This window comes from Daucus carota, chromosome 6 (assembly GCF_001625215.2).
Source record: "Daucus carota subsp. sativus chromosome 6, DH1 v3.0, whole genome shotgun sequence".
NCBI classification, from domain to species: Eukaryota; Viridiplantae; Streptophyta; class Magnoliopsida; order Apiales; family Apiaceae; genus Daucus; species Daucus carota.
The window spans coordinates 32,960,403-32,973,536 of NC_030386.2; the positions used below are offsets into that span (position 1 = coordinate 32,960,403).

A 13,134-nucleotide genomic window follows, 5' to 3' on the forward strand; every position below is an offset into this window, starting at 1 on the left:
TCCTAAGTCTAAAATTTAGGAGTAAATCGAAATTTAGTGCTCCAATGGGCTCCTAGATGCTCTTTAAAAATTTAGGAGCATACTCTCTCTCCTTTCTTTTAAAGAGCATCTAGTAGCTCCTAACTCAATATTATATTATTTTTCCTTCAATCTTCTCTCTCTTTTAGTTAACTTTTTCCTCTCATTTATATAAAATAAATATAAAATGTGAATAAAGAGCCAAATATAAAGAGTAGAATTGGAGTTCTCACGTTTTCCGGTGTATTAACTTACTAGGAGCCACATTTTATATTATTGTTTAGGGAATGATTTAGGAGTACCGTTGGAGATGCTCTTACTTGTTTGAAAGTCTACTGTTCGGGAAAAAATTAAAGGCTTACGGTGATACAGAGGTTTAGCCATTTCAATCCGCCAATGATAGTGTTTGATAATTAGTAGATTGAAATAGAGATTTGAGCTCAAAAAGCTAATTTTCAGAAAGTTACTTTGAGCAACGTTTTCGTTAGAGGTTTTGGTATGTGTCATAAAAACTAATGAAATAGCTATTTACCAAACAGTTTTACACGAAACCAATTTTACACGAAACCGCTAATTCAATCCGCTAGTCAAAATATCTAATTCAAACCAATTTTACACGAAACCGCTAATTTAATCCGCTAGTCAAAATATCTAATTAAATCCGTTTCTGATTCTTAAACAGGGGCAGGTACGGGGCAGGTACCAAGCAATGCAGATGAAACTTGGAGACCGTATAATATACAAAATATACAACATTTAAGCCAATACAGATGTGGAGCTGCTGACTGTCTGACTTGTGGAAAAAAGAAAAAGAAGAAAGTGGCAACATACATACCTCTTCAAGAATTTCTTGTCCAGACAGAGGAGGTCCAAGATAATATCTAGCTTGCCGAGCAAAACTAAAAGAAGGAATGAATTGGTCTGAGCTGCATCACGGTCCTTCAGGTGCTCCATGCTCGTGAGATCCTTAATGATATTAATGAAAACACCACTGTCAATGACACCAAAAAAATATAGTTTCGAAAGGAGTTTAAGCGAGCTGCGCTTCTTCATGGCCCTTAAATTATTAGTACCAGCAACTCGGTGCTCCGGGGTTTTTCCACAATAGAAGATTTACGAGACCTTGAGCCAAACTAGCAGAGAAGTCAGTCTCTGATGAAGCAAAAGAACAGATCTGGACTGGATTTTTTTCTTTTGTGTGTGTGTTTGTGGGAGAGGGGGGGTTGGGGGTATCAGAAGAGCCGGAAAAAAGGAGGGCATAGAAGAATTATTCATGAAAGATACTCCTCCTTTCGTCATATTTAAATGGCTAGAAATGGTCTTTTTCGCCTCTCTCCTTAATTGTAACACGTAGCATAGAATTAGTCCTTCGTAAATTTTACGGAATCCATAACTGAAATTTCCAGCACTTACTTCACGAAGATACATGTATTAATCCCACTATCAAACACTCTGCAATCCTAATACCTTAATGAACCTTACCCCTAAAATCTCAAACTTGGAACTTTATGTTCCTTAAATCCTTCGTTTAAACAATTGGCTAGACCATGATTATCAAACTTTTGACCTTTAAACAACTCAGAATTTCTGATAATATTGATGGGATCTGTAAGGAAAAACTAAATATTACTTCTACATAAGAACTTCTTAAAAAGTGCCAAAATTCAACAACATTCTCACAAAGCATATCTTAGTGCAAGTTCAGAATGGATGAAACGTATAAGATATATCCGAGCTAGCTATTAAGTGAAAGTACCAAAGCTTAACGCCAGATCTTATTTCTATTCACCATTGGTTTATCATAAATTGCACTACTGAAGGTCAGTTAGTGTGCAACATAGTTGTACGGTACAACTCGTACCTTGTCACAACCTCCAGAATAGAAGTACAGATTCTTTCCATGTATTAACAACTGAAAACTCGGAAGAAGTAACATAAAACTAGATACTATGTAGTATGTCTGCTAAATATTTCTCAAAGAAATAGGTACCTGGACCACTGGTTGGATGTCTGATGTTCTAAGCTTGGCTTCACATATAGGGGTCACTGCTTCACTAACAAATTTGCTCAAGTGCAATTCACCCATTAAACGTTCACACTGTCTTCATTAATCTGCTTCAGTTTCTTAATAACTACGGTGCTTAATGCTGGAATCTAGTATCCCAAGGAAAACATCGGAAAAAACAATATTAATGGAAATTTGGCTGATCTATCATTAAGTAGGCTTGAACATTTATCCTATACCACATAAGAGATATATTAGTATATATCATATCTTGACTGGTCTTTTGGATCCAACACCAGAGAGGCTTCAGCAAAAAAATAAGAAAGAAAGATGTATTTGCTACAATCTTTTTATATTTCTTTGTAATCTTCGGTTCTAGTTCTTTTTGTAATCCATGTGGCTCACACATCATCTGCAGATTAAAATCCCATTAATTTTTCTGTTAATTATTTTTCAAGATTTAACATAGTGATATATGCAATGATTGTAGTGGCTAAAATGAGTCCCCGTGGAAATCCGGGAGTCACTAGATAGTTTTTGACGAGAACGGTGGGCACTTTGATACAAAACCAGAGGAAAAAATGGATTGAAAAATTAGTAATGAAATTCCAAGGTGAAAGAAAAGAGGAAAAAATTTACAATTTCTCATAACATAATATAGCTTTCATTCCATTTCCTCCCCTATCATTCACTCGAACCATACTCAACATAAGTTTTTTTATAATTTTCAGAAATCATACCAAGATATTTCATATGTTAAATTTCAATTGAAGTTTCTAAAGAAGAAATTATATACAGAACTGCTTATATTAATGGACAACAAGCTTGTCAGTATCAAAGAAAGCCCCATTCTGCAACTACTCACCAGGAATTTCAGGATTTCGGTTACTCTGACGAAGAGTCATTCTCAACTCCACTGATTTCTTAAATTCTTCAAGGCAAGCCCCGGCTTCCTGCCACCAAGCAAATAGTTACATATGTTGAGAAAACCAACTCCACAACTGATTAATTGGCCTTATACTCAGTGTTGGTATCACCGTGTTTTTGCAGCACAGTAAAAATAAAACAATTCGAAACTGTATGTAATATGGCTGTAAAGTTAGAGTTGATTATTTCTTCAAGAAATAAAAAAGTTTTCCTAATATGCTTCTGGGTTCTGGCAATGGCATGATCTCTTTAACATGCCAAAAACAAGAACTAAACAATCAATAATAATAGTCAATCAAACCCCTGTTCATAGATTGATCGACAAATTATGCTAGAAACATACATAAATAAAAGAATTTGATGGTTACAAATTTAATTCTTAGTAACACTATTTTCAGATGCAAAAATTATATTAATTTCAACAAAGAGCAGATTAGAGAGCAGATGTGAAAGGTAAAGTTAAAGATACATTAACAAGATTTAACGCAAATGTAAGGGAGGAACGGGGAAGATAGCAAATTAACACAGCCGTGCCTGTATATTAAGCGAGAAGGACTGAATATCACGATCAAAGAGGAAATAAAAGTGACCTAAAACAGCCATTACCGATAATTACATCAAATCAGAGTCGGAGAATTCAAATCATTTGCAAGTCCATGCGAATTTAATTACGGACTCGGGTATTGTCGTATGGGTAATGCTACCCAAATTATTTTTTCAAACAGGTGACTAGGTGATCTGTCAATTTCTAAAAAGATTTATGGTAAAAAATATTTGAAACATTTCTTGGAAAAAATTCAGCCGCAAATTAATAATGAAAATATTTAGGGATATTTCTATGGATATCTTTCCAGAAAAATTTTATCAAAACAATTCCCTAAAATTTCTACGAAAAGTTATCAGGAAAATTTTCAAAAAATCATCATGTATTTGTTTTCTTACAAGTGTTTTTCTAATTAGATTAAAATCCTTTTTTCCTGAAATTTATTTTAATAAAATTTTCTCGGGAAAAAATAATTTTGCACATAAAAGTTTTTGTGGAAAACAATTTGAATGAAAATATTTTACAAAAAGGTAAATTTCAAAAAATACATCTTTTAGAAAAATTTAAAACTACTTAATTGATATTTTTCCAAATTTTTGTTTCGGTTACCATTCTTCCCAATGGTGCTTCATTAAGATTTCATTGTCCTAATAACAGTATCACCAAATCCACTATGACACCACATTTAACAGCAGTATTTCCAAATTCAATGATGACATCTACATATGCACCACATGCTAATACTGAACTCGTGTTCATTTTTATTGTGGGGTGGGCATACTGTCCGGATGGAATAATATGTTTGTATACTTGTATGAATATAGAAATCATGTCATTTTCTGATTAGTGTGCAGTACGTTTACCCCATAAGAAGATTTGATTGAGTCCTCTCTGTTTTAACATACTTATGGTACCCGTAACTTGTGATTTGGTGCGACTCGAGGACCCTTGATAATGAAATTTGTAACAGTCGTCGGTGGATCCTTCCCTGACAAGTGGGGAGTAAGAGTGTCTCTTTTTCTACTACTCTGCATCAGATGGTTATGATTCTTTGATAACAACTCTCCGGATTTTCCTATATCTTGAAGGCATTGTTTAGGGAAACAGGCTCTACTTCTCGGAGTAAATGCAAGCCTTCCTTGGATTAGTTTTGCCACTGATTAGATCGGCATCAGATGCAAATGATTCTGTTAAAGTGTATTCGAACTTCTAAGAGAATAATATGGTATTATGAGCGAGTGGAAAAACATCTGATACCATATAATAACAATGCTAGCTGTTTCTGCTTCATTCATAGGATGGAATCTGTTTAAGTACACATTAAAACGACAACAAAATTATACCTCAATCCACATTCTAATCATCCTAGTCTATATACCCATCTGCAAAAATTAAATTTCGAAAAGAAAACAAAATACAATCTATGTGAGATAGCGTGTTTTAATCTAGTTAGGCCAACAATATATATGAAATTGTAGTTTTTGTGACCACAATTTTGTATTGGTCACAATCATGGCGCTTCTCTCTAGTTCCTGTGTACTGGATCAACTGTGCCACCACATTAGACAGCACTCTTACCAAATGCATTGCCTCCCTCCCCAGATGACATTGTACATACGCGCCACATGCCTATACTAAACTTGCATTTATATTGTGGGTTGGGCATGTTGTCCGAATGGAGTAATCTGTTTGTATATATGTAGAAACCATGTCGTTTTCTGGTTGCATTGGACCGTATGTTCACCCTTAAGAGATTTCATCGAATCCTTTTGTGATTATCATACTTATGGCGCCTGTAATGCTGTTGATTTGATGACCGTTGATATGAAATATATGGATTAGTCATCAGTGGATCCTTATCAGAGACAAGCGGGGAATGTAAAGTGTTTTTTCTTCTACCTAACATTGTTTTTGTATAATAACCTTTATGACACGAGAACAAGGACACCAGGCAACTATAACAGTTATGATTCTCTTGAAAACAACTCTTAAGATTGTGTTTTTACATCAACTGTGTCTAAAAGGGACACTTGCTCCAATTGTAAATAAAGAACAGAGCAATAAATGCCCTCGCAATGACTTCCACAAAGAGTTGCGGAACTCTCTATGACTACTGATATTCTGATATAATCCGGAAAAAAAAATCCGATGATGACAGATTGAGATTCTCTGGATGTGTAATTTCAGTACAATGTGTGAGCTGATGATCATAGTAAAGTGGCGATCCTCCTAGTACTACCAGATATACAAAACATATGATACCAATAAAAATAATAGTGCTTCTGTTCCATTCATAAGATGGAATCTGCATAAGTACACATTTAAGCAATATAAAAATTCTATACCACCCCCACAAAATACCTATGTTTACATTATCCTTATACCAATCCATCTACCCATCTGCAAAAAACAAAAATAATATACAATCCCCGTACAATAGTATGTTCTAATCTAGCTAGGCTATCTATAAGAACTCAAACGGTTCTGTGCCAAGTATATATATAAACCTGTAGTCTATGTAAAAAGTTTCATGTCCTTTCTTTACACTACTCTTTTCACTTTCCCTTCTTCCTAATGAAGGTACTTGAAGAAAGTAGTGAAAGTGTAGATCTTACTCCCCTTTTTAGGCCACAAAGTCTGGCAACAATTGTGCAGCAAATCTCTTGCGGTTTTGAATATTCATGTTCTCATACATTGTAGCTGAGTGTGATGATGTTGGAGTGTCTATAGCTCCAAACTCATTCGCTTCGCTAATATCCACTCCTCTTCCCATTTGCATGTTTTGGTTGGAAAGGAAGTTCTGATGAGTTCCAGACATTGAGAGGTTTTCGCCATGTGGGAGACCTAGAGTGAGAGAAACACCATTGCCTGAATAAGGCGCTGGAGTGAATTGATCAGCACCGTACCTTCCAATATCTCCCATTGGGTATGAGCCAAATCCTCGAATGTAGTTTGTTGGGCTTCCCATTAAGGTGAAACCGTCTCTGGTCTGTCTTTGATCATTGCCAAATTTCATAGACATTTGCTCATTATTTGTTTCTGGTTTGGATTCCATGTTCATGTACAAGGCATTACCTGAAACAGAATGCATCATATCGGTGCTCCTTAGTTTCTTCGGACTTCCTCGTGTCATTTCCTCCATCTCAGAGGATCCAATGAGGGTGAAACCAGATTGATTTCTGATGTTTGACCCGGTAGGAGAGGTTGAGATTGCTGAAGCTGATACCGTATTCTGAGAATTATGCCTTGTGAGATTGTCTTGGTTTTCAGTAGGACTTTTGTCTTGTGGGGCTTTACCTTTTGATGCCATTTCTTCATTTTGTTCACTTTTGCTTGTTTTATCCTCTGAACCATTCTGTTCTTGTTCCTTGATTTCCTCTGTGTACATTTCTTCCACCATTGGTTTCCAGAGGCGAACACGAGCATTAATAAACCAGTTGGAGACCTGTATTGTAATTGTACAGACATTTCATCATAAATTTCTACAGCAAATGTTAAAGCATAATATACGAAGGTATGAATTATGAAACATACCTGACTCCTGGTAAGCCCGGTTTGTTTGGCGAGCATGTGCTTGTCCGAGTCCTTGGGATAACTGAATATCAAGTCCAACAATAATAGTTTAAATAAAAGGCCTGGTAATGAGATGAATTGAAATGTGAAAAAGATAAGTATTAACACTTACGGGTGGAGGAAATGTTCAAACAGCCAAGCCCGAAGAACAGAAACAGAACGCTCAGGTAATCCTCTCTGAGGTCTCCACGCATTATGTTGGATCATTCCCAGCTGCTGTAAAGCTCTCTGTTGCCTGAGTTGATTGTCAACAAATTTAAGCCTCGATCCCTCTAATTTCCCTCCTGCCAAACTATTCTCTTCGCCTAAGCTCTTGCTTGCAGCTCGAATTTGTCCCATAATCGCGTCTTTGAGACACCTAAATTGCTTAGATATAGTTTGCAGGGCCAGAGCTGTGTAGGTCTTTGCCGAGCCAATACCAGCGGCTTGTTCAAACCAAGAAATCACTATCTGCATCTGGTTGTGGTACTGTCGGTACCTTTGCTCCACCTTTAAAATTTTCAAGAATTGAATATACACAAATAGAAGTCAATTATAAAGCTCCCAATAAAGTGCAATTAATCATTTTCAATTTGTACCCTCCTATTTATCTGATGCAAACGTAACTTCATCAAGATTAGACTCCATCGACTGAATATAACGGATGAACTTATAGAATCAAATTGGCTTGTGTGTATATATTACAATTAAACTAAACTTATAGGGTCAATTACAGAGTCTGAGAAAGGTAAAATATATGCAGACCATACGAGAATGACGGGTTTCATAAAATTTCGGTCTTTGACGCAGGAAAAACAGTAACGAAAATTGAAAACATACCCAATTCAGCAATCATATGTACGTACCTCATCAAGCATGTTAACAAGCTTTGCTTTCTTCAGCTGAATCTCCTGCCTCTCAGCTGTAGTCAGCTCCACGGGGCGTTTCGAGCTTCCTTCTCCACCACCACTTAGTCCATCTCCAGTAGCCACAGGTGATGAATTTTCACCATTCTTCATATTCCCATTAGTCGGCACAACCGGCAAATCACTAGTCTTAACTCCCTTTCCAACGTTAACAACTTCATCAAGAAGCTCCTGAGCAGCCTTCAAGTACTTAGAACTCAACAACACACTCTGCATGCCATTAACTCCATTCGAAACACCCGATACCGAAGACGAAGAGCCTCCATGAGGCCTCACATCCTCCCCACCACCGCCACCGCTTCTCGGAGAAATCGTCGGTGGATGACCCGGAGTGAGTGCTGGAGACGACAGTTCACGGTCAGTTCCAAAAGACCCAAACCCATGTTGCTGTGACGAAAGAGACAAGGACAGACCTTGCGGTGTTCGCGTGACATCACGCGCCGCCGTGAGCTCAACCGGATTGTACAAACTATACTGAAGCCGAGGCATGTACCCGTGCAGACCCGACATGTCATGGTGCGACTGAACCATAGACGGATGATGAGGATGATTATTACCATCTTGCTGAGGCGCAGCCGAAGCCGTCGCCGACAGCGGTATGCCGACAAACTGCTGAGTGGGCGGCGCGTGGGACATAGTCGAGTGGCCGAGCGAGTTGCCGCCAGTGGAGTTGGAATTGAGAAACATGTAGTTACCAGTTGGCGACTGCTGTTGCTGTTGTTGTTGTTGAGGTGTGTCAGAGTATCCAACGTTGTTGTTGTTGTTGTACCCGGGGTTCATCAAAATCAGTGTTTGTAATCCATCACCTTGGATTTCTGAATTCCCATGATAGTACGTCCCCATCTGATTTTGATCTTTCTTCCTCTGATGTCTATGTTTTTATATCTTATATCTTTTTATCTAAATCAAATAAAATAAACCTCTTTAATATGTGTGAACAAACATATTCGTTTATTAAAAAAAAAACACATATATGTGAGGTGTGAGGAGCAGGTGGATACCTGTTAGTTGATGATATCAGACTCGGAGTGGGTAAATAAATCGCAATTCAACTCTTCCGCTCATTCTTCCCCAATCTCTAACTAATTCGAAAACTGATATTATTGAAGGATCTGCAATTTTGCAAAATTAAACAAGAGGTAAGAATATAAGTCACACTTCCTTTGCTCAAAATCAATGACTCAGGAAACTCAGGAATTAAGATTGGAGAGATGAGAAACTGAATTAAGAAATGAGTAAATTAATAGTATTACTTAAATATGTAGATGGTGTGATGGAAATCTGAGGGTGCACGTGTTTCATATCATGATGATCATATCATCTGGCGAGGAGATAAAGAATTGTTTAGTAGTTAGCAGCGAACAATGACAAAATAGGCCATCCATCACACAGATTTGAAACACAGAGAAAGAAACAATTAGAAATGGAAGCATGCAGCTAGCCTAGCTCTATATCAATTTAATACTATCATTAAAATGCTTGTTTCACCGCACAGCCTCAATTATTTCACCCATACCCACTTGTCCACCTATCCGATTATCTATCTATCCATCTATCCTCTCCTCCCACAGATTCTACACGCAATTTAATATAATATCAATCTCTCTGCAACTACCTTCTTCTTCTTCTGCAGACTCAGAGAGAGACACAGAGAGAGAGATTATAATAGTTCAAATTGTGAAGAAACATCTGCTAATCTATATTCACTTACACATCCATCAACTCAATTCTAACTTTAATTGTAATAACATTAAAAAAAACATGGAGATCGATCAGGCTGAGATAAAGATAAAAAAGATTAAAAAAAAGAAGAAGTTAGTGTCTGGGGATCTGTGAAACAAAGAGGGAGGCTTTTTCGTGAGAAGTACCTGCGAATTGATCAAACAAGGTAACTGAGGTTCTTGTGATTTGACTCTCCTTTTCAAATCATTTGATGCAGTCAGGCTCCCTCCCTTCCTTCTCTCCTCTGATAATGAACTCTCTACTTGTTACTCCTACTATTATATATTTCTTTATTATCTCCTGCTCCAATTAACTTTTCAAGGATAGGTAGATGTGTAATGTGAATGTGTGAGTGTGGTCCTCTTTCATTTTTATTTTACATAACAATATTAAAAAATTAAAAAAAACACTGCTGTTAAATTTACATACATATATAGATACATAATATGTATCTATACACCATACCCTACTGTGTCAGAAGATACAAGCAGCTGAAAAACGAGGAAACGTACGTAGGCTTCTTGAAAGCTTATTCATGTCATTATTTAACCTAAATAAAATAAAATAATGATAAAAAGAAAAGAGGAGGAGGAGAATAGGGTGACGATAAGGATGATGATGAAGAAGAAGATTAGGGTTGTATTGGAGAGAGGGGTCCTCCTCAATTATTTATTATTCAGTCTTCTTTGTCTTTTTCTCACCATTTATTTTTTATTTTATTGGTTCACCATTTTTTGTGGTTGGATGGTAGAGTTTGAAGATAAAGCAATTAAATATCTAAGGAACAACAGGGCCAACCACTTTTACACCTACATACTTTAATGCCTCTCACACTCATTATTTCTATTCTTTCTTCCTTTTCTTATTTCATTTACGTGTATCACCTTTTATTTATTTTTTATTTATTTCAAAATAAATACGTTACCGGAATTTGAGATAAAAACAATACACCAACCAAGCATGCGCAATTTTTGAATTATTGCTAGTGCTGCCTCTCGGGCATTGGGTAAGGTCATATTCTTCAATTAATATACTTACATTCCCACCGATATTTATATACATCATTTTTATTCGGATGGAGAGATATTTGTAAGTTGTTCGAGTAAATATGTATTTCTGCAGAATAGATGATGAACTAGATTCCTCCTACAATATTTGTGTTAGACTAGCTTCTATAATTAAACGATGCGAGAGTTCTATTTTTGATTAATTTTCATGAGCATATTCTTAGTTAGATTTTTTTAATTAAAGAATTGCTGAGAGTGACTACTTATTTTATGTTATCGCTATTATGATCTGATATATGTGAACAGTAATTAATTCACAATACATATTTTATTGAGTAGATATACACTGTTCTATTAATTTTTCTGAAGAAGTTAGTTTACACTTTATATATCTAGGAATATTATTCACGTAATCAACTTTAATCCTTTTTATTTTATTTGTTGTTTGTTATTCGACATGCTGCATGTGTGCATGTTTGACTGGTCAGTAAACCTTTTGAGTTGTGACATTTTGCATATGATTTCCTAAGGGACCTTGAGGACCCTTGGAGTGGCACTTCATTGAGATATTGTTAAGGATAATCATTGTTGATCATGAAAGCTCATTTTTACACACTTGTATTTCTACTGCTTATCCTTACCAAGCTTAAAAAATTAGGTGCAGGTGCCATGTTTTGGGGCCTGAAAGGTACTCTTGTTGTAAAAACAAGATGCCAGTCATATAAATTTTTAATGGAAAAATGGTAAATTAATTAGACATGCATTTAATTTAACAAGGCAAAATAAACAAAAGTATTTAATATGTAAATAATTTCAGTCATGAAAACTTAAAGTCACTTGAATAATTAGCCATGTTGTACATTTGGTTAGGCCATGGGGTCTCAAAATCATCCATCTCCGTCACTCTCGTCCTATTTCAACATAAACAAACATATCCATATAATGAATAGTTACAGTCAATTATATGTATCAAATGTCTCTGATATTGATCATGTGAATAGCAGGTAGTTATATATTCAATTCAGTTATTTGAGTAACCCTTGAGAGTAACCCTTGATCCCAAGATTCCTTTGTAAAGGACTGCACGGTCTAACATCAACTGTATGTATCACCACCAACACAAAACAAATATTTATATGCATGTCTATAATTGCACAAGCACTTTCCTAGTTTTACCATGAAAGTTACTCATGTCAGTATTGGTACAACGTCTATTAAGTATCTATATATCAAGTGTGCGTTTTCAGACCTTTGCCCAAGAGTTTTAAGGTTATGTATTTTGGGAAGTGACTTTAAGGGTTTTATCCCGGTTGAGATTTATCTTTATAGAAAGGGAGGAAAAGTTTGTTTCGTTTTGTCAAACTTTTTTCAGGAGTTGATAACATGTCTTTGCTTGATGCTCCAAAATCAAAATTTGTCATAAATAAGCAACTTTTTGCTAAAGTGTCTTTTATGAAGTAGCTCTAATTTTTGATTTCCCTAAAATTATTTTTCTAATAATAGTAGCAAATTAAATAACCCATTATCTTATGACACATTGTAATTATATACCTAATTATATATAAGACAGAAAATTGCAATATTTTAACAAATTCGTAAAACACTAACTACAATACTAGTTCTTGCAAAAAATAAATAAATTACAATACTAATGAGCAAAATTTGTATATCATTTACAAATATGAAATAAAAACTCTAATTAGATAGTTAGATAGGTGACATGATTATGATATCTTTAAAAAAATAAGCTATATTAAAGCCCTAAACTAGAGCTATAATATATGTTTGCCGATATTCCATTTTAACAATCAGAGGTAGCTATAACTAATTATAAATAGAACTCCCCTGCATCGTTTTGTTGCATATGCAAACCTAAGGCGTGTATCCTGAGTAACCTATGCTAATATCTTAAAATAATAAAATTTTAGGATATATTTTTCTTTAAGTACATGCCGAAGTAGACAAAACTTTAAATATATATTAGACATAAAAAATTGTTTAGAAGCAAATATGTTTAATTTTTATTTTAAAAGAGCAACAAACCTCGCTTAAATATTTTGATAAATTACTTATTAATTGGTTCTATAAAAATAACATCAACGTCATTTTTTTATCTTTTTCCCGATATTATTAATGTTGAGAGTAATTTTTTTTTCCACTTGAAAATTTAAATTATGAATTTTAAAAAAACCAATCAAATCAAATTCCCAATCCAATTGAAATTCTATATTCAATTTTCTTGATATTTTAAAATCAAAAATCGGATTAAAATTTTGAATTATTTGATTTTCAAAATTTTGTACCCACCCGTGGAAATGTGGAATGGTCGTTGTGATCAAATATACAGCTACAAAAATCTCCAATGTTAACTTTACCTCCCGAATACCATATAATCAATATCTTAAAATAATACTCCCTCTGTCCCATTTAATT

The 13,134-nt window shown here is 35.2% G+C and overlaps 1 protein-coding gene and 1 long non-coding RNA gene across 10 annotated transcripts; both read right to left on the reverse strand.

Annotated features, from left to right (window-relative positions):
- Nucleotides 1-592: 592 nt before the first annotated feature.
- On the reverse strand, nt 593-3,666 carry LOC108225324 (uncharacterized). Of its 5 annotated transcripts, none has more exons than XR_010284888.1 (3): nt 3,485-3,659; nt 2,889-2,976; nt 593-2,435 (listed from the first exon to the last, which is right to left on the reverse strand). It is a non-coding gene; the product is annotated as an uncharacterized LOC108225324 (long non-coding RNA). The 5 variants fall into 5 exon arrangements; XR_010284885.1 differs by having other exon boundaries at nt 3,420-3,659; XR_010284887.1 differs by having other exon boundaries at nt 593-2,976; nt 3,557-3,666.
- Nucleotides 3,667-5,739: 2,073 nt separating this feature from the next.
- On the reverse strand, nt 5,740-10,041 carry LOC108227378 (BEL1-like homeodomain protein 1). Of its 5 annotated transcripts, none has more exons than XM_017402488.2 (7): nt 9,841-10,041; nt 9,226-9,293; nt 8,974-9,084; nt 7,913-8,872; nt 7,180-7,556; nt 7,029-7,089; nt 5,740-6,939 (listed from the first exon to the last, which is right to left on the reverse strand). In XM_017402488.2, the coding sequence occupies exons 4-7, from the start codon at nt 8,813-8,815 to the stop codon at nt 6,118-6,120; spliced, it is 2,163 nt and encodes a 720-aa protein (XP_017257977.1). In that variant the 5' UTR covers nt 8,816-8,872; nt 8,974-9,084; nt 9,226-9,293; nt 9,841-10,041; the 3' UTR covers nt 5,740-6,117. The 5 variants fall into 5 exon arrangements, with proteins under 5 accessions (XP_017257977.1, XP_063936030.1, XP_063936031.1 ...); XM_064079960.1 differs by having other exon boundaries at nt 9,588-9,844; XM_064079961.1 differs by lacking the exon at nt 9,841-10,041 and adding an exon at nt 9,684-9,800.
- Between the last annotated feature and the right edge of the window lie 3,093 nt (nt 10,042-13,134).